Source organism: Nicotiana tomentosiformis, chromosome 3, assembly GCF_000390325.3.
Source record: "Nicotiana tomentosiformis chromosome 3, ASM39032v3, whole genome shotgun sequence".
NCBI classification, from domain to species: Eukaryota; Viridiplantae; Streptophyta; class Magnoliopsida; order Solanales; family Solanaceae; genus Nicotiana; species Nicotiana tomentosiformis.
In genome coordinates, this window is record NC_090814.1 from 17,201,858 (window position 1) to 17,222,627 (window position 20,770).

At 38.0% G+C, this 20,770-nt stretch overlaps 1 protein-coding gene across 1 annotated transcript; it reads right to left on the reverse strand.

Moving 5' to 3' along the window:
- Nucleotides 1-18,433: 18,433 nt before the first annotated feature.
- LOC138907423 (uncharacterized) lies at nucleotides 18,434-19,875 on the reverse strand. The gene is made up of 3 exons (XM_070198021.1): nucleotides 19,389-19,875; nucleotides 18,803-19,017; nucleotides 18,434-18,697 (listed from the first exon to the last, which is right to left on the reverse strand). Exons 1-3 carry the CDS (start codon nucleotides 19,873-19,875, stop codon nucleotides 18,434-18,436), a joined length of 966 nt encoding a protein of 321 aa, XP_070054122.1.
- Between the last annotated feature and the right edge of the window lie 895 nt (nucleotides 19,876-20,770).

Consider the following 20,770-nt stretch of genomic DNA (forward strand, 5'->3'; position numbering starts at 1 on the left):
ATAATCACAAACAATGGAACGAGAAGTTACCATTTCCCCTACTTGGATATCGTACCACGGTTCGCATATCAACTAGGGAAACTCCTTATTTGTTGGTCTATGGCACTGAAGCCGTCATTCCCGTCGAAGTAGAAATTCCTTCTCTGAGAATCATACAAGATGATGAACTCAGTGATGCAGAATAGATACAAAGTCGCTATGACAGCTGGCTCTCATTGACGGAAAAATAATGAATGCGGTATGTCATGGTCAAATTTACCAGAACAGAATGTCCAGAGCTTTCAATAAAAGGGTTAGGCCTAGACAATTCATGCCAGGGCAGCTGGTGCTGAAGCGGATCTTCCCACATCAAGATGAAGCCAAAGGGAAATTTTCACCCAATTGGCAAGGGCCCTATATGGTTCACAGAGTACTAACAGGAGGAGCACTCATACTCGCAGAGATGGACAAAGAAGTTTGGCCAAAACCTATCAACTCAGACACAGTCAAGAGATAGTATGTTTAGATTGTTTGCATTTCTTCATCTAATGTAACTGAACTACGCTTGACCTGATTCACATTTAAGAGGGGATACGTAGGCAGCCCTGTGGGTTCGGTGACATCTCAATAATATTTTCATTTTGCCATGGTCAGAAACTGGGGCAGAATTTTGAGGAGGACCCTCAAAATTCTGAAGCAAGGCCAGCCAACTTCGTCATACACCGAACGATCAAAGAATTGCTATTAAACTGGGGTAGAATTTTGAGGAAAACCCTCAAAATTCTAAAGCAAGGAGGTCGCAATTTCTCTAAAATGTGTCACGGTCATTGGTTCATCTATCTTAGTCAATATTGCATACTACTATATTTCGAATAACTACATTCATCAAATGCACGCATATAAACATATAGATATTACCTAGGGTGACTCAAATAGGATCTCAAGACAGGAGCACAGGCAAAGCAGAAGACAAAAGAGCGACCCAAACTTCCCTTACAAAATTCATAATTTTTCTTTGGATGCAGGAATAATAAGACAATAATATCTGCAGATACATCAAGTCACTACCTTCAAGATAGCAGATTATCTATCCCAAGCATCTCCAGGTAAGAAACACTCTACTATCACTCATCATTTTCTTTGCATTAGGCTAAGCCCTGCCTCCCTAATTACATAAGGCTAAGCGCTACCTTTCCTTACATCGAGACTAAGCATTGTCTCCTATTTTGCATGAGGCTAAGCCCTGCCTCCCTAATTGCATAAGGCTAAGAACTGCCTTTCCTTGCATGAGGCTATGCACTGCCTTCCTTTGCAAAAGACTAAGCATTGTCTCCTTTCTTTGCATCGAGACTAAACATTGTCTCCTATTTGCATGGGAATAGACATTGTCTCCTATTTTTCATTAGGCTAAGCCCAGCATCCCTAATTGCATAAGGCTAAGCACTGTCTTTCCTTACATGAGGCTAAGCCTTGCCTCCCTAATTGCATAAGGCTAAGCACTTTCTTTCCTTGCATGAGGCTAAGCACTGCTTTCCTTTGTAAAAGACTAAGCATTGCGTCCCTTCTTTGCATCGAGACTATGCATTGTCTTCTATTTGCAAGAGACTAAGCATTGTCTCTTATTTTGTATGAGGTTAAGCCTTGCTTCCCTAATTGCATAAGGCTAAGCATTGCCTTCCTTTGCATCGAGACTAAGCACTGTGTCATATCTTCATGAGACTAAGCATTGTCTCCTATTTTGCACGAGGCTAAGCCTTGTCTCTCTAATTTGTCTCCAAAATTAGTTGCATATTTTATGTTGCACGGGGTGATCCTTTAGGCTAAAAAACATAGGACCCCCCCCCCCCCCTCCTCTTTATATGTTGTTATTAGATCTAAATAGTTGTATCCCTATACTCGCACTAAGATTTGATGTTGTAATAAAGTTCTTTAACTTCTGAATTCCCTTTATTTATTTGATCACCTAGCTTAGTTGTAATCCACATAATCTTAAGTTTGGCCGGGACCCACAATTGTGGACCTTGAAGAGTGCCTAACACCTTCTCTTTGAGGTAACTTGACCCCTTACCCGATCTTTGGTGATGTGTACTAGTTAAAACAGAGTGATTTGCATAATAGGTGTCCTAACGCACCTTAAAAGTCATTAGGTGGGGACTTTTTTCCGTCATCATTCTATTTCCCATCCTAAAAAGGAGTTGTCACAACGTCGAAGACCGCTTGCTTCCGCGAGGAAAATGGGGCACGACAATATATGTGTTTGCGTGTGTTTACTGCTTAGGTGTGGAGGTCAATATGAGCCTTAAATTGTTTTATGTGGAGTCCTTATATGTTTTGCTTGTCGCCTACTGTTTGCAATTTTGAGCTGCCTAGATAATGGTCTAGAATCATCCAAATAGAGGTCCAAAGACTCCTAGACCATAGGTATGGGACGGGTAGTGCACGCATAGGGCACGATTTAAAATTGAATTAGATGGCTCTTAGGTAAACAACTTTAACATAGTAATCGGGTAGTAGGAGATGATAGTCTATGCCCGGTGAATAATATGAGTAACACCCCATCTCGAGGGAGTTACAAAATATTATTTATGTTGCACGGGGTGATCTTTTAGGCTAAAAAACTTAGGACCCCCCCCCCCCCCCCCTCTTTTCTTTCTTTTTCTATTAGAATCAAAAATAGTTGTACCCTTCTGTTTAAAAAACCTTTTTTTATAATAAAATCCTTAGATTTTGTATTATCTCTTTGCTTACTTAATCACATAGACTAATCCATATAATTTAAGTTCGATCGGGACCCACCGTTGTGGACCTCGAGGAATGCCTAATACCTTCTCCTTGAGGTAACTTGAGCCCTTACCCGAACTTTGGTGATGCAAACTAGTTAAAACAGAGTCATTTGCAAATAGGTGCGCTAACGCACCTTAAAATCATTAGATGTCGACTCTCCTCTTTTAATACCTTCCTTAAAAGAGTTATCACGTGTTGAAGCTCGATTTCGCGAGAAAAAGGGGGCGCGACATATAGGTGCATTAATGCTAAATTGTATTATATGTGTGCTTAATAGAGTTTATTTTATGTGTAGGTACTTTGGAGATGAAATTGGGAGCGAACTAGAGATTTTATGTGTATTTTATACGCTACAAGAATGAGTTCATGATTATTTAATTATTGGACAATGATTGAAGCTTAGTATTATAAAAGAAGACAAAAGAAAGACAATTGCAAATTGAAAAAGAAAGGAAAAGAATGAGAAATTAAGGAATGCAAAGTTTGGCAGCTAAGCACAAAGTGAATCAAACTCGAGCAGAAGTCAGGCTACGCGAGGCAATTTTCTCGCGTTTAAGCTCGCGTCGCGTAGTCGAGAGCGTGATGCTTCGCGTATTCTACGAGGCAACGCGTGGTCCGGATTTCAAGCCTATTTTGTCTCTTTTTTGGTTTTGGACTTGGTTATTTTGTCTAGGCCTTTTCACTACACCTACAAATAGACTTTAAACACTATTTTTACGGATTTTGTTTGGACAGAGGGGAGAGCACAGAGCCGTCGTGGAGGCCGAAATTCATCAGATTTCATCTTTCTTCCATCAAACTTAGTAATCTTTATATTTCTTTGGATGAATTATTGTTTTGCTACCATGTCTATGTGAAGCTAAACTGTAAGGCCTCGTAAAAGTTTATCAAGGAGTTTAAGGTTTCGTGGTGCCGAGGTAGGCTTATGTGTTTGAGGATTGTAGAAATTCTTCGCGGCAACCTTTTGCGTTGAAGAATGCACTGAGGAGTTAATGGAAACTTTTGGCTGAAGAAGGTGATTCAGCAGTCAGTTTCGTGATCGCAAAACCATTTTCGGGCCGCATAATCATCGCAGAATTGAGCAAAAAATTGTTAAATTTTGAAGGTCATTTTGCGGTCCATTCTCCGATCGCATATCCATTTCGCGATATGCATTTTCCGTTGCAGATTTGGCACGAATAATTTTGTTGGGTCATTCTGTGGTCCATTCTGCGGCCCATAAGTGGTCTGCAGACCGCAGACCTATCCAGACCATCCTAGTTTTTGGGCATCACTTTCGCGGTCCATTTTACGTACGGCATATCTGTTCTGCGGTCAATTCTGCGACCACAAACCTGAGTTCGGAGGGTCCATTTTTCCTATTTTATAACCCGACCCTATTTTGATAAATATTCTTTGAATCTTATTTTGGGGCGATTATCTGAGGAATATAGAGAGAGGTAAGAGCATTGTAAAGAGAGAAGGAGGAAACCTAGCATTCTAATCACCCATTCTTGCACCAATTTTCAAGAATCAAGGAAGTAACTCACTAGACCACTATCTATCCGGGTATGTTCTTGTCCTACATCATCCATGCAAATTGTTTAGGGTCTAAGAAGATTATGGAGTTGGAGATAGGCCATGCATGTGCCAATAGATGGTATAATGTGAGGTTGTTGAACTATTTTGGGTAGTATCTTGTTGAAATTGGTTGAGGGAGGAAGGGATTACCATTGTAGAGTTTCGTAGTCTATTTTACATACTAGGTATTTGATAAAATTCCTAAGAGAGTTATACCATGAGAATCCTTCTAATTATTATCAAATTTTCGCTATCTTCCTATAAATTGTAATTGCTAGAAGTATTGGGACGTTGTAGTAACTTAAGTAAAGCTCAAACAAAGTATGTTGACTAAACTTCTCTTTTAGAATTGAACCCCACAATGGCCTTGTAAGTCCCGTGTTGCTCATTATAAATTGATTATTCCGAATAGGCCTTGTGATAAAAGATATATGCATTGAATTTGTATTTAGTTACTATTTGAGAAGGTGATTAAGCATGGTCTGTGTGTTAATATGTTATGATTTGACAACGTGATTCTAATGTAAACTAGCATGTCGAATTGTGTAAGATATCACATGTGCCTAAGCCTTAATTTGGTTAGTTGCTCGAATGTGTATTTCAAGTCTTGAGTAGAAATGCATTGTTGTTGATAATCTATGAGTATGATTCAAAGTGAAAGAAGTGGATTGGAGATATAACATGTTGCCAATGGTGTCGAGGGAATGAAATGATGTGAGAAAGGTTATGAAATAAGCCTTGATTCAACTGTTTCAAATTGACTTCGAAAAATAGATTTTTTTTTCAAAAGGCGTATATACCCAAGTTATGCCCAAATATGGCTGTTTTAACTAATGTTATGCTTTGTAAGTATTGCCAATGTGTTTTAAGCTCTTACATATTAATGAGTTGAAATTGTGCATTGCCTTTTTGGGGAAAAAGTATTTCAAGAATAAATGATGTGTTACTCGTGTATGATTTTAACTTGTGCTTCGATTGCCAATCCTTTTATACCATTTCTTCGATGTTTAAAGTCTTCATTACTAATGAACTTAAAGTTGTGATATCCAAAATATTCTATATGTTGATGTTTATGATGATAATCCTTGTAAGTAAAGAAATTAAAAGTGTGGAATATAAGATACGACCATCGTGCCTTGGGATGAGGAATCATAAATATGGCCAATAGAGCCAATGAAATTATAATGATGTTGTGAATGGTTGAAGTTACTAACGAGGCTATATATAGTGTGAAGGGTGATGAGGTGTATATAAAATATATTTGTGCTTTTGTTTCCCTTGAGTGCAAACAAAAAATGCTTTTGGGAGTATCATTAGCAAAGTGAGGAAGGGTGGGTCATAAGGCCCATACCCGAAATTACACGTGTCGGTGTATGGGTGGATTGTGATTATTCTCCTTGTTTGGGATGAGATTGAGATATTGATGTGATTGTGGTTATTCTCTTTAATTGTTATGAGGTTGATACTAGATGTAAATTGGAAAGCCAACCCACACGACATATATGGGAAGGCGGCCTAGCCGATCGGGTGATGCCATGTTGCACACATGGTAGTAATACTCTTGGTAACACCTTTCTTTCATACCACATGTCAAACCACATTGTTCGTGGGGAGATGGCCTAGCTGATCGGGCGTGATCAGACTTCGTGCTAAAAACACAGTGGCATATCGGTGCTAATGATCTCCCAACCAATATATATATATATATATATATATATATATATATATATATATATATATATATATATTACTTTCGTATTTTGAAAATTGTTATATTTTAACTGGGCATTTGGATATTGTTGATTGTGACTTGCTGTTTCGATGGTTTTCCCTTTCTTATATTGGCATTCTATTTTGAAAGAGGACATTTAGCTTTACATACTAGTACTATTCTATATGTACTACCGTATTATATTCGTTCATGATAGATTCAAGACCGTAGGAATATAGAGTTGATATATTATAGATAGACAGATAGTATTGTCGTAACATTTATTTATATAAATGATCCGGTGAACTAGCAATCATAGATAATATGGATTAACATGTGTAATTACGAACCCAATATAATTGACAAACTGACCACAACTCTGGAATCTATATCTCCCTTGGTCACGTGTTTAAATTTTGAAGGAAAACCAAACTTTTGATTATCCTGGACAGTTAATTGACTTTTGTTTGCTTAGTTAACGATTAATCTAAGTCTTTGTGAGTTCGACATTTGACTTTTGAGTCACTTCATTACTTGACGGCCACGTATACTTATGCGTACTTAGGGAACCAACACTTAAACGTTTGGTTGATACCCCTTAGGGAAAAACGTTTGTGATAGCACATTATATTTACACAATTGAGGCACACTACACAATGACCATAGTTGATAGCAACAATTAAGCTAGAGCACATGCAATCACATACATACTTCCCATAACTCATGCCATTCTTCAAATATATTCACAAGAAAGACGACATGCTTATAATAATCCTAGCCTCTAAACCGACTCAGTGTCACAATGTACTCATGGCTTGAACACCCAGCATCCTAGAGAAGTCTCATAATATTACCTATCCCTCATGAAATCATGTGCCCTCACAACAAGAACAAAAGAGTAAGTTGAATCCACACACTTAAATCAAATACTCAAATATATTTTAAGGACTCATATATATCAAAGAATATCACTCACTATCACAAGAGAAGTCACATGCATGCAATTAGTACCATAGACTTGCCCTTAATATAAATCTCTACTAATGTAAGCTCACTCTATCTAAAATCAATTAGGATTTTTTTATGGTTGTAATGTGGGCTAAGGAATGTGAAGGATATATTTAGGAATAATGGTTAACCCTCCTAAGTACTTTAACACAACACATAATCAACTTTAAGTGTTTTTGTGCAAAGGATGGGATCCTCGTGTTTTTATGAGGATTGATACGTTTGGACCGGGCTACGTGTTGCGGTGGAGTTATATTAGGATGAGGTCCTTTGTGATTAGTTCATATGTTTTGTTTCTCCCTTATGGAATGGATTCATAGTATGGTACTGATAGGGAGTTGTGCCTATCATATTTGTTGGGTAGCTCTCATATGTGTCTCTCTTTCCATCTTTAGTTGTATTCAAGTTGTGTTTTGGTCGGTACAGATTGCGTCATATGCATCTTGGTGACGCTGGGTGTGACTTGTTGATTGGGTGAGTGGTTGTGAGATCTACATGTTTCTTACATCATTAGAAGTATTGGGAAGGTTTGGATTAAGGTTCTAGTTTATATGAGGTTATTTACCGGTGTTGGGTTTGATTATGGGCAGCTATTGTGGCTGGAGATGTTGCTACTGGCATATGGGCTATGTGCCATTCCGTGTGGTTATACCTTGTGGATATATGAATTGTTGTTACAGCTGGTTGAGGTTGATACAGTGTGTTTATATGGGAATCAGGTCCTATGAGGAGGCTTGGGTGATGAGATTGAGATCTAAGGTTTGTGTACTGAGGTTGAAGGTAGGATCTTCGATTAGGCGGTGTTGAGGGGCTTGTTTGCATTGGGGTGATGTGTGATCACCCTTGTGTATGTGTATAGTAAGTTTATACAGTGATTTGATGACTTTGAAGCGACTATTGGCACGTTCGAGAACGAACGTTTGTTTAAGAGGGGGAGAATGTAACGACCCGACCGGTAGTTTTGAGCTGTAGCATTCCGTTCGGTGGTTTGAGGTCTTGAGCAACTTCAATTGTTTTATTTATGACTTTCATGTATGGCCGGTTTAGGTCTTTGAGCGATTCAGGATTGATTTGAAAGAATTATTCTCACTTTAGAAGCTTAAGTTGAAAGAGTTGACCGGAGTTTGAGTTTTCTGTAGACATATTCAGAATTGAGTTTTGATGGTTTCAATAGGTTCGTATGGTAATTTTGACTTAGGCATATGCCCGGATTTGGATTTGGAGGTCTGTGGGTTGATTTAGTGCTTTTTGGCAAAAGTTGAAAAGTTGAAGGTTTGGAGGGTTAAGAGGCTTAACCGAGATTTGACTTTGTTGATATCAGATTTGAATCCGGGAGTTGGTATAGTTCCGTTGTGTCATTTGGTACTTGCATGAAAAAATTGAGGTCATTCTGAATTGATTTGATATCTTTCAGCGTGAGTTGAAAGTTGAAAGTTCATTAGGCTTGAATTGATGTGCCATTCATAGTTTTAATGTTGTTTGAGGCCTTGAGTAGGTTCGTGTTATGTTTACGACTCGTTTGCGTAATTAGATAGGATCCCGGGGGGCTTGGGTGTGTTTCAGGTGTGCTACGAGCCATTTCTTCATGTTTTGGATTGATGATGGCTGGGGGTCTGTTGTTCTTCTTCGCGATCGCGAAACGTAAGTCGGGTTCGCATATTGTATTTTGGTGACTGACATGTTCTATTCTTCGCATTCGCAGTGAGATGGTCGTGATTGCGGCCTTTGGGAGTTAAATCAGCGCGTTCGCGGAGGAAGGTTGCGATAACGTAATGTGTGGTCAGGCTGGGGAGCCAGGATCTTTAGCCTTCGCGTTCATAAATGAGCATCATGTCCGCATAGGCTTGGAGTGTTGGTGCATAACGTTCGCGCCTGGTTATTCATGGTCGTGTAGTGCATTTCATGAGTAGTGTTGTTTCTTCTTCGAGATCGCAATGTATTTCCCACGATAACGATGTGTGTCACTGGGCAAAAATTATAAAGTACTATATTTCGAGGGCTTTTGCTATTTTATCACATACTGAATTAGAGAGCTCGAATTTGGGCGATTTTGAAGGGGATTTTCACGATTTGGATTGGGATAATTATTCTTGACACACATTTGGTTATATTTCATGATTCCATCTTTGTTTTTGACATTTATTTGATGAATTTAAGTGGGAAAAATTGGGGATTTTAGTAAAAACTTCTCTAAATGAAAAATGATGATTTGAAGGTCGATTTGAGGTCGGAATTGGATAATTTTTTTTATGGTTGGACTCGTATCGGAATGAGTGTTTGAATTTCGTGAGTTTTGTCGGGTTTCGAGGTATGGGACCGGGGTTGACTTTTTGGTTTTAATTAAAGATTGCAACTTTATTATCCGAAATTCTTTCCTATGGCTTTTATTTATGATATTAAGTTATTTTGGCTAGATTTGAGCCGTCCGGAGGCTTTTTCAAACGGGAAGGGATTCATAGAGTATTGATTTAGCTTCTTTGAGGTAATTATCTTGCCTAACTTTGTGTGAGAAAAATTACCCCGTAGTAGTTTTGTTTTTTGCATTATTTGAATTATGTGAAAGACATGTACATGAGGTGATAAATGTGTACACGGGCTTGCTTATATATGGTATTTGACCGTTTTAGACTCTTATGCCTTTAATTGAAGTTGTTGTTATATGAGACACCTCATTGTTGATTTAATTCCCGTTTTATTTTGTTGTTGTTGAAACTAGTGTACACCTTGTTGTTGAGTTATGGACTATGCTTTATTGTGATATTGGTATTGTTATTTTGGCCATATTGTGGCATATGTGGACATGTTTTGGGGATTGATTGCTATTGTGCGGAGCATAAGGGTGACATTTTACTATTGCTAATTGTGCGGAGCATAAGAGTGGAATTTCATTATTGTTGATTTTGCGAAGCGATACGAGTGACTATTTTATTATTTGTCAGGTCAGAGCGATATGAGTGACTATTGATATATTGTCTAGGTGGAGCGATACGGGTATATATTGTGTTATTGTCAGGGCAGAGTGATACGGGTGGCTAATGATAAATTATCCGGATAGAGGGATAAGGGTGGCTATTATGATATTATCAATGTGGTGGGATAAGGGTGGCTATGTAGGGATGATATGTGATGGTTTGAGGGCGTGCTGTTGATGAAAAGGGGTATTCTTTCTTGTGGTCATGACTTCCTTGTGTGTGTCATGTATATTATATGATTTGTTGTGTTGTACCCAATGTGCTACTTGCTGTTTCTACTATTACTTGATGGTTTGAGATGTACTAGTACACTCGTACATGCATACACCGTAACATGTCATGTATACCAGTCGAGGAGGACGAAACTTGATGTTCATCGATCATGTACATATATTCTTGTATATTTGCTTTCTCTGCGATGTGGTTTGGACTAGTAGTGTGTGACCATACCGGGCGGATTATGCTACTGAGCATGTGTCCATGCCCGGTGGATTGCAATATTGGGCATGTGATCACGCCGAGCGGATTGTGATATTGAACCTGTGACCACACCGGGCAGATTGTGATTATTGGCACGTGAGTTTTCCGTGCGGTTGATATTATTGATACGTGAGATGTTCGTGTGGTTATGACTTATATTGTGACATGAGGTCTTAGCCGTGCAGGGATGGTTGATAATGTGGGAATGAGGTTCCGTGTGTACACGATTTGTGATTTGTAATAATGAGGTGTGGTACCTCAGGGGGATTTTGGTTATGACTCTTGAGTCGAACAATTGATGATTTGAACTGTCGTTGCTTTCCCTTAATTTCTTTCACTTGTATTTTATCCGTGCTTTGATCATTTTGCTGTTCATTCACATGATTTCACTTCGTTTCTATTTATCTATTTTGTTTTCTGTTGTTAGCTGTATATTGATATTTTGTACAGGTTATTGTTGATTGGTGAGTGTCTTGTCTTGAACCTCGTCACTACTCCACCGAGGTTATTCTTGATACTTACTGGATACCGATTGGGGTGTACTCATGCTACGCTTATGAACTTTATTTTTTGCACATCCAAGTATTTTAGATTGGACTGGTCGACAGTTAGGCTTTGCATACCCACAGAGACTTCAAGGTATCCCTGCATGATCCGATCGCAGGCCTCAGAGTCACCCTTTTATTTTATTTCTATTGTTATGTATTTCAGACAGTATTATAGTTGAGATTGATATCGTGTATTCGGTTAGAGCTTGTGACTCTGTACTACCTAGTTCTGGGATATTATGTTGAGTATTTACCGCTTCGGCCTGTATTACTCTTATATCCGCTTTTAAGTTAAACTCTATTTTCATTATTTCATGCTTTATTTAATTAAATAATATCGAGAGACTGGCTTACCTAATTTAGAGACTAGGTGTCATCACGACTCCTAAGGAGGAATTTTGGGTCGTGATAATAACTTTGGGGAAGTAAAGGTGCTTATCTAGTGGACTAACATTAGGCCGAAAGAAGCAATATGGGAGGACTGGGGTTATATTGAAGTCAGTTTTTGGAGTTTGCAGCTCAGTCCACCCAGTTCCTACATTGATGACAAGGTCAATGTGAAATAGGGGTGCTGTTCGGGATTTGCGGACTTCAAAATACATATCTGAAGAGAATTACAATAAAGGAGTTGAATGTAATGAAAGGGGACACATGGATGTTAATGGAGTAGCTTAAGGTTAGTTCTTGGAACAAATAAGGGGATGTTAATAAAGGATCACACAGCTTAGATTAAACGCAACAGACGACTGTGATGATAGGAGTTAGTTAGGGGATCAGGTTGTTATAATCGAATTGGACAGGCCAGAATCTTTAGTTTTTGACTGGTATTCTTTGAACCCATTTCTTCTCTCTTTCTTCTTCTTCTTCTTCTTCTTCTTCTTCTTCTTCTTCTTCTTCTTCTTCTTCTTCTTCTTCTTCTTCTCTTACTAAATTCCTTCTTTCAGGTGCTTGGATTTCATCAATGGAGTTGGAGATTACGTCATTTGATTAGTTATAATTCCATTGTCATATCATTTGTATCTTGGATTTGCAAAGTAATTTTTTTTTTCGTTGACCACTGTATTTATTGAATTCATTTCTACAAACTCTATTTTTCCTATTAGTCCATTACAATATCCCTTCAAGATGCAAATAGTTCTCTTCATAAATCCTAGTAGTCGTCTTATAAATGGAAAGACATGTATTTTTTTTTTGGTAACTGAATTTTCCATTACCTTTGAAGTTATGTACAGAAGCTACAAAATAAGAAACTCTAATAGTTTGAACTTTTCGTTCCAATCTGTCACTTGACAACTCCTACTTCCCTCAATATACAAGTATCTCACCCTTTCCGTAAAATAAATATATGGATAAAAGTTTAAAGCTTCTACACTTCTATTTAGCTTTTCAACCCTATGGATTCTACAAAATATCGCCTGAACCAGCATCTTAGTTATAGTCTCTACTGATCTGTGCTTTCCGTGAAAGCGTCTTAGGTTCCTTTCTTGACATATCAGGTAGACACTCCCAGCTAGGGCCATTTTATATATCTCTGCTACACTTGATTTGACTCTCATATTTGTGCTTGCCCACTGGATTTATTCATTTCATGCCAGTAGTGGCCTGCTAATCTTCAGCCATTGCAACAGTCTTCCCCAAACTTCTGTAGAAAATTTGCAACCATAGAATAGATGAGCATGGATTTCAGGTTGCACTTTGCACAAATAGCATACCTGGCTGTCTACTATGCCTCATTAGGCCAACATGTCTAAGTACTCAGCCTTTCCTGAATTTTCAAATTAAGAATGAATAGCCATTTTGGAGGGCTATTATTATTGCATACTAGTCTCCTCCATGGCACTTTAGTATATTTACGTCCTCATCTTCTGATACATCCATTCGACAGAAAATGTTTCCATATTACATAGCTTACTAACTTGTATTCCTGCTTCATCAATGCTCTTCTTGGATTTTAGTATCTTCTTAACCATCCATGTAGCATATTGTGGCTCTATTTCCCATATGTTCCTTCCTTTCCCATAGTATATGTGAACACATTGGACCCATAGTTTATCTTTCTTTCTGCATAGGTTCCACACCACAAGAGCTTCCAAACTGCAGCTTTGTTCCACACATGAATATCTAACACATTGAATCATCCTGCTGATTTTGGGTAGCACACTCTACTCCATGCAAGCAAGGCCTTATTGGTCAGAGTAATATACCCCGGAAAATTTCGAAGTACTTGAGCGCTAGTAAGAAAGTTGATGTACGCTAATTATATTATTTTGTGTATAGAAAAGGGACTATTATATGAATGATATTAATTAATCATAATAATATATGTATGAGGTGCATTAATAATGGTTTATGGTCTAAGAAGAGCCCCAAGGCTAAGGCAAGTTGAAAATTTCATGATAGAATAAAGTTTCAAGTAAGTTCACACAAGACCTAACTTCAAAAGATCATATCTCTTTTTTAAATGAAGAATTATATGGTTTATTACCTACCAAATTAAAGACCTTTGATTCTAGTTTCCAACTCTTTAAACCGTTCATCATTTGGACATTCCTACAAGAAGTTATGACCAAATTATCAAAGGTTGACAGAATGCAATTTTGTGATAAATTATGCGATCGCAAAATGGTTATGCGATATCAAACTGGTAGCAAAATGGTCCAGAACTGCCCAGTTCTGGGCACCGAATTATGCAACAATTATGCGATCCGCACACCAATTTTGCGGTCCATTGTGCGACCGCATAGCTGAGTTCGGAGGGTCAATTTTTCTATTTTCATAACCCGATCCCATTTTGATAAATAAGCTTTGGGGCTTATTTTGGGGTATTTTTCTGAGGGTTTTAGAGAGAGGTAAGGGCATTTTAGAAAAGAGAAGGAGGGAACCTAATATTATAATCATCCAATCTTGCACCAATCTTCAAGAATCAAGGAAGCTAATCACAAGATCTTCATCTAAGAGGTAAGATTCAAACCCTTAATCTTCAATTTCGAGTTTGGGGTAAAAGATTGGTGATTGGAAGTATGATTCTTGGGTGTAAGAGTATTATGTATATATGCTTGTACCAATAAGGTTTGTGGGAAGATTGTTGAGCTCAAATAAGTAAAGATTGAGTTATGGAATGAAGGAAATCTTGTAGAAGAACCTTGTAGTTAAATTTGCACACCTAGTGTTTGATAAAATGCTCAAACAAGCTGAGACCATGAATATCTTCCTAATTATGGTTCAATTTTGTTATGTCTCAAAATAGATTGGAATTTCTAGAATTTCCGGAATGTTGTAGTAATTTAAGGAAAGCTCAAAGCGAGGTATGTTGGCTAAACTTCTTTTATAGAATTGAATTCCATGATGCTCCTGTAAGTCCCGAGTTATTCTTTATAAATTAATTATTCCAAATAAGCTTTGTGTTGAAATGTATATATTCAAAATGTATTTCGGATACTCTTATCATATGATGTTATCCTTTGGGAATGTGTTCAAAGCATGAGTTGGGTATAAAAATATTATGACTCCAAGTAGCGTTTGAAGTGAATGCTATTATGCCAAATTGTGTAAGAAGTCTCAATGTACATAGGACTCTTATTTGCTCATAGGTGTATTAAAAGTCATGATTTGAGATTCTTTGTTGTCGATAATTTATAAAGATGCTTGAAAGTGAAAGTAGTGAGTTGGGGATATAAAGTGTAGACACCGTGCCAATAATGAAAGTTATGATTGTGGCCAATATAGCCAATGAAATGAAATGATGTGTGAAATATGATGATGAGTATTGAAAGTAATGAAATGAAAGTATGGAATATAAGATACGGCCACCGTGCCATGAATGAAGAATAATATGTATGGCAAAAAGGGAACCAATGAAATAATGATGTTGTATGTAATTGAAAGTACTAATGAAGTGATAGTATGAAGATGAAATGTGGTTGTTCGCCTATATGAGAATTATGAGGTGTTGTATGTCCCAATGGTTTCAACTATAGTTGTATGCTTCTGAAATAATGTATGTAAATGACTTCGATATTAAGTCCTCAAGAATCATGAACTTAGCTAATGACCTCAAGATGTCAAGTGAGTGAATAACGAGATGGAAGGGAGATGTGCTATGCTAAATGATGATGAACCTTAAGAAAAGAAATTGGGCTCATGTGCCTTTGAAATTGACTTATTGATTCACCATGCATGTGCTAATGTAATGTGCTATGTTTCTCCATAATGAGCATGAACATAAAGTGTTCCAATGATCCGGGAACTTACGACCTTAATATAATGTTAATCATGTCGCTTTGAGTTTATACATGGTTATATGCATAATGATGTGTTATGAAACGTACATGTGTATTGTGTAAGTAAAGACTGTGAATGGTCTATGAAACGCACAGGTGTATTGTGTAAGTAAACACTGTGAACGTTCTATGAAACGCACAGGTGTATTGTGTAAGTAAACACTGTGAACGATCTATGAAATGTACAGGTGTATTGTGTAAGTAAACAATGTGAACGGTCTATAAAATGCACAGGTGTATTGTGTAAGTAAAACACTGTGAACGGGCTATGAAACGCACAGGTGTATCGTATGATATATGTGAATCTTATGAACGGTCTATGAAACGCATAAGTGTATAATATGATATGTGAACACTAGGACGGTCTATGAAATGCATAGGGGTAAGATAAGAGAGGGATATGGACGGTCAAGTAAGACGCATTGTCAACGAAGACATTATGAGCCATTTTCATTGGTCTTATTTGTACATGTTGTTTCAATTACCTTATATTATGTATTCTGCGTATAGATCATATGTCTCAGTTGACCCTAAAAGAAGTTTAGAATGATGCAAGTATAATAAGGCTCGATATTTCAACCTACGCGATGTTTTGTAGTCTTTTGATGTACTTTAATGAAAGAAATATGAAATGATGTGATTGATGTAAAAACAAAGGGTTTGATGTCTCGAATAAGATAGCCTAGCCGATCGGGTCGTGATCGGACTTCGTGCTGAGAGGACGATGGTATTGGTATCGTGAATAATGGTATTGTGAACAATGGTATATTGGTGCTAAGACTCACTAATCTGAAATTATGGGAATTTACATGACACTTGATGTTTTGGTATTGTTCGAGACTTTCATTGATTTTGTGATTATTCCTCCTTGTAATATTAATTGTTCTATTGAGAGGGTGTTTAGTTATACATACTAGTACTATTCGACAGTATTAACGTCCCTTTTGCCGGGGGTGCTGCATCGTTTAATGGATGCAGGTATACTTCTACAGGATGATATGGATCTTTGGTAGGGATCTTCTGTGCATCAGATTATGGTGAGCCTGCTATAATTCCAATGGGCACTCGAGTCTAGTTGGTATTATGTACTTAGGTATATATTATCATAGAAGCTCTATGTACACTGTGGGTCATGCACTTAAGTTTTGAGTTTCTTCATATATTTATGTTCACATATATTTATGAAGCTATGTACCCATCATGAGTGAAAAAGAAAAGAAAAAAAAAATTATGGGCCATTGAGCCAAATGTATTTAATATGAAAGTCATGATCTAATTATATTTGATAAATCATGCATGAGTTATGATGAGAGATTGATGTAACGCAGGCTTACTCGACTGGGTTCACTCGGTTGAGCACCAGTCACGCTTCTCGAGTTTGGGGCTTGACAATAGGTTCCACAAGAGCTTGCAAATTGTAGCTTTGTTCCACACATGAATATCTAACACATTGAATCATCCTGCTGATTTTGGGTAGCACACTCTACTCCATGCAAGCAAGGCCTTATTGGTCAGAGTAATGCCTCAATTCCACAAGAACTTCCTACAAGCAGCCTCAACCAGACTCACAATCTTCTTAGGCAACAGAAAGATCTGAGACCAGAATGTTTGGATAGAGAACGGGACAGTTTTGATCAGTTGATGTCAACCAGCATATGACAAGAATCTTGATGTCCAGCTAGTGATCCTACCAATCATCTTCTCCAACAGGGGGTAACATTGTACAATTGTTAGCTTTTTTATACTTAAGGGAACCCCTAGGTACTTTATTGGCAGTACTCCTTTCACAAACCTCAAGGTCTCTATGATCTCCTGTTGTATATCATTTGTCACCCCACCAAAATAGATGGAACTTTTGTCATTATTAGCCACCAGTCCAGAAGCCTTTGAAAACTCTTTGAAGCATTGATTCAACAGTTGAACAGATACCACATCTCCTCAACAGAACAACAGTAGATCATCTGTAAAACTCAGTTGGACAATTCCCATTTTATCACATTTAGGGTGAAAATTAAAATCTGGATTATACTTCAAGGTCTTCAACAATCGATTTAGATATTCCATTGCTAGAACAAACAAGTATGGGGAGAGGGGGTCTCCTTGCCTGAGCCTTTATATTGCTGGAAAAAGTGGGCTAGGTATTCCATTGATATTGATAGAGCATGACAGATTCCTCACACACTGCATCACCCAGTCCATAAAAATACCAGGAATATTTATACTTGTTAGCACTTGTTCTAAGAAATGCCACTCCACAGAGTTATAGGCCTTTTACATATCCACCTTTATCATACACCTAGGTGATATTCCTTTCCTTCTATATCCCTTCACAAGTTCATGACTAAGCAAAATATTATCAATAATAACTCTCCCGGGCACAAAAGTAAACTGACTCTTATAAATTAACAGGTTCATAACATTCTGCAGCCTTTTGGTCATGATTTTTGTGATGATTTTGTATATGACTGTGCAACAAGAGATAAGTCTGAACTGTTTGGTAGTAGATGGGTTAAGTAATTTGGGTATGAGGGTGACTAAGGTGAAATTTATTGCCTTATACATCTGATTTGTATTGAAAAAGTTTAGGATAGCCTCAGTTACCTCCTTACCAATCACAGGCCAAGCTTTCTTGTAGAAAATAACATTTAAACCATCACATCCAGGGGCTTTGAGATCATTTATATCTGCCAATGCATTAGATACTTCTTGCTCAGTGACAGGTTCTATCAGTTGCAGTTGTTGCTCCCGGTTCAACTTTGGTCCTTCATTCTTGAGTCTAGGGTGAATTGCAGGCAATTGTTTAGCTGCATTTCCCAATAACTTTTTATAAAAGTTAGTGACTTCAGTAGTGATCTCTTCTTCTGTTTGAGCTAACACTCCTATCTCAGTAATTAGACTTCTGATGTTGTTTTGTGCTACTCTATTGTCTACTGAAGCATATAAGTAGGACGTGTTTGAATTCCCTAGATTCAACCATTGGTTTCTAGATTTTTGTTTCATTATGCTTTCCTCTTTCAAAGACCACTTTTCCAGCTCTAGCTTCAGCTCTTTTTCCTTGTTAATTAATCCTTCCCGTTGATTGGTGCTCCTCATCATTTCTTGGTTGTTGCTTCAATGTCTTTTCTTTTTCTCAATACTATTTTTATTATGGGGGAATAGTTTCTTTAACTCCTGCTTTACTTCCTTCAGCTTTGCCCAGATTCTTTCCATTTGATTTCCTTGAACACGTTTTGCCCATCCAACCTTCAGCACTGTTAAGAACTCTTCATGTTCTGCCATATAGTTTGATAACCTAAAGGGTATAGGCTTCCTTTTGGACTTCACTTCTACATTCAGGCATAGAGGGGAATGGTCTGAGAAATGAGGATCCATAATCTATATATCCAGCTGGGGAAATTTCAGCAGACACTCAACGTTTACCAATGCCCTATCTATCCTGCTATAGATATGGTTATTGGTCCATATAAATTGCCGACCCACAGTCTTCAATTCAGCCATACCAGTATCATCTAGTAACTTCCTGAAATCCTTCACTTCAGTTTCTTGTACAGGATTTCCATATATTCTGTCGTCGATGTTTAATACAACATTATAGTCTCCCATCGCAACCCAAGGTACTTGCTCCCTGCTATGAATTGCCTTCAGCTCAGCCCATAATTCTTGTTTATCTCTAACTGTGTGCAGCCCATAAATAACTGTAAATTTAAAGCTCAAGTGACAAGCATAGAACCTTATCTCTCCATGAATGAGTTGTTAATTACAGCTTTCTGGGCTGAAACTTACCATTCTGGGGTTCCAAAGTATCCAAATTCTTCCTCGGCCATTACCATCATAGTTCCCATACCAACTCCATGCATGAGCTATTTTCTATATAATTGAATTAACATTCTTTTCATGAACTCTATGCTCTACTATTGCAATTAATGCAACTTTATTTTCTTTTAAAAACTCCTTCAACTCCTTTTGCTTGTATATCTTATTCATACCCCTTATATTCCAGCTAATGATCATCATCTAAGAAGCAAGGGGTCCGGTTGGTTATTAACACTTCTACTACTGCTACTACACTGCCCTTCTCTTTGGACTAGAATTTCACTAGACTCCATTACTGTTTTGCTCACTTCCGCCAATGCCTTGAAACCATTTGTTGTGTTTATATTTTCTTTGTGCACTTCATCACCCTTTCCAGTATTTTTCTCGGCTGATTTCGCTTTCACAGTTTGCCATTCATCATCTTGCCCATTTTTTGTCCCCACACCATCTTGATGGTCAAGTACTTCTGTTTGAGTATTTGTCGATTCTTTTAATACGACACTTTCTGCATTTTGGTTAGGCCTTTTGGCCTGCCACTCATACTTATTCTTTGACGTATGTTGCCTCTCAATTTGGTCAGCTTGCTTAATCTGTTGAGGTTGTTTTTGGCATGAGTGTCCCATCTTCAAGCATACATTACAGAACTGAGGCTTCCATTCATACTCAACAACATGCTCAAATTCCTTTCCATTTGGATCCTGAACAAGTACATTAGTTGGTAATTCCTTTGTGATATCCATCTCTATTAAGACTCTTGCGTAGAAAATTCTTTCAATCTTTGTGGTACAGTCATCGGCATATAATGGTAGTCCTAGCCCACTGCTGATTCTGCTAAGAGCCCCAATCCCTCAACAATTTAGAGGTATCTTGGGGAACTTTACCCATATAGACATTGTCTTCAGCACCTCATTATTGAAGTCAAAATCCTGGGTCCAAGCCTTCATTATGATTGGCTTGCTGTTCATAGTCTGTGGCCCAGAGTAGAGTACCACATCTCTATCTTCAAGGCTATTGAATCAAACAATGAAGTATCCGTCATGATGATAATATACTTTCAGCTTATCAGTAAATTGTCCCCGGGAAGCAATGAATCTCTCTACTGCTCCTATTGATGGATTTAGCCCTACTACATACAAATGAGTGCCTTCCTCCACTTCTCTGTTTTTTATTCAATTTCAGCTTTAGGTAGTTTCACAATTTTCTTCCCATCCCTTATTTGACGAGCAATGTAGCAGAGATCCATACCTTTTGTAGCTAGGCTATTGCGCTCAAATAGATTTGCCTAAGTAGTATTGCCACTCTTGTTGTGTCCTAAATCCAATCGTCGTTGAGCCGTCAGGTGCCCCTTTTTGTTGATCGATCACCTCTTGAGTATGCTCCTCTGAGCTAGGTTGGATTTGTATTCCTTTCCCCAGATCCTTCTGCATCCGTTCACCGCTCGGATTTTCCCCAATTTTGGACTCCCCACTGCGATTCGAGAGTGCTGGCCATCCTTATACACTTCTTGGGTTTTGAACAACAGGCGTTGTCACCGGTGTCTTCTTTGTAGCATCGTTGATCAATAGATCTGATATATTCATCTTGGTTTCCGTCTTTCTCGGCCGTCCCCTACCCATGCCGGCAGGGGGTGAACGT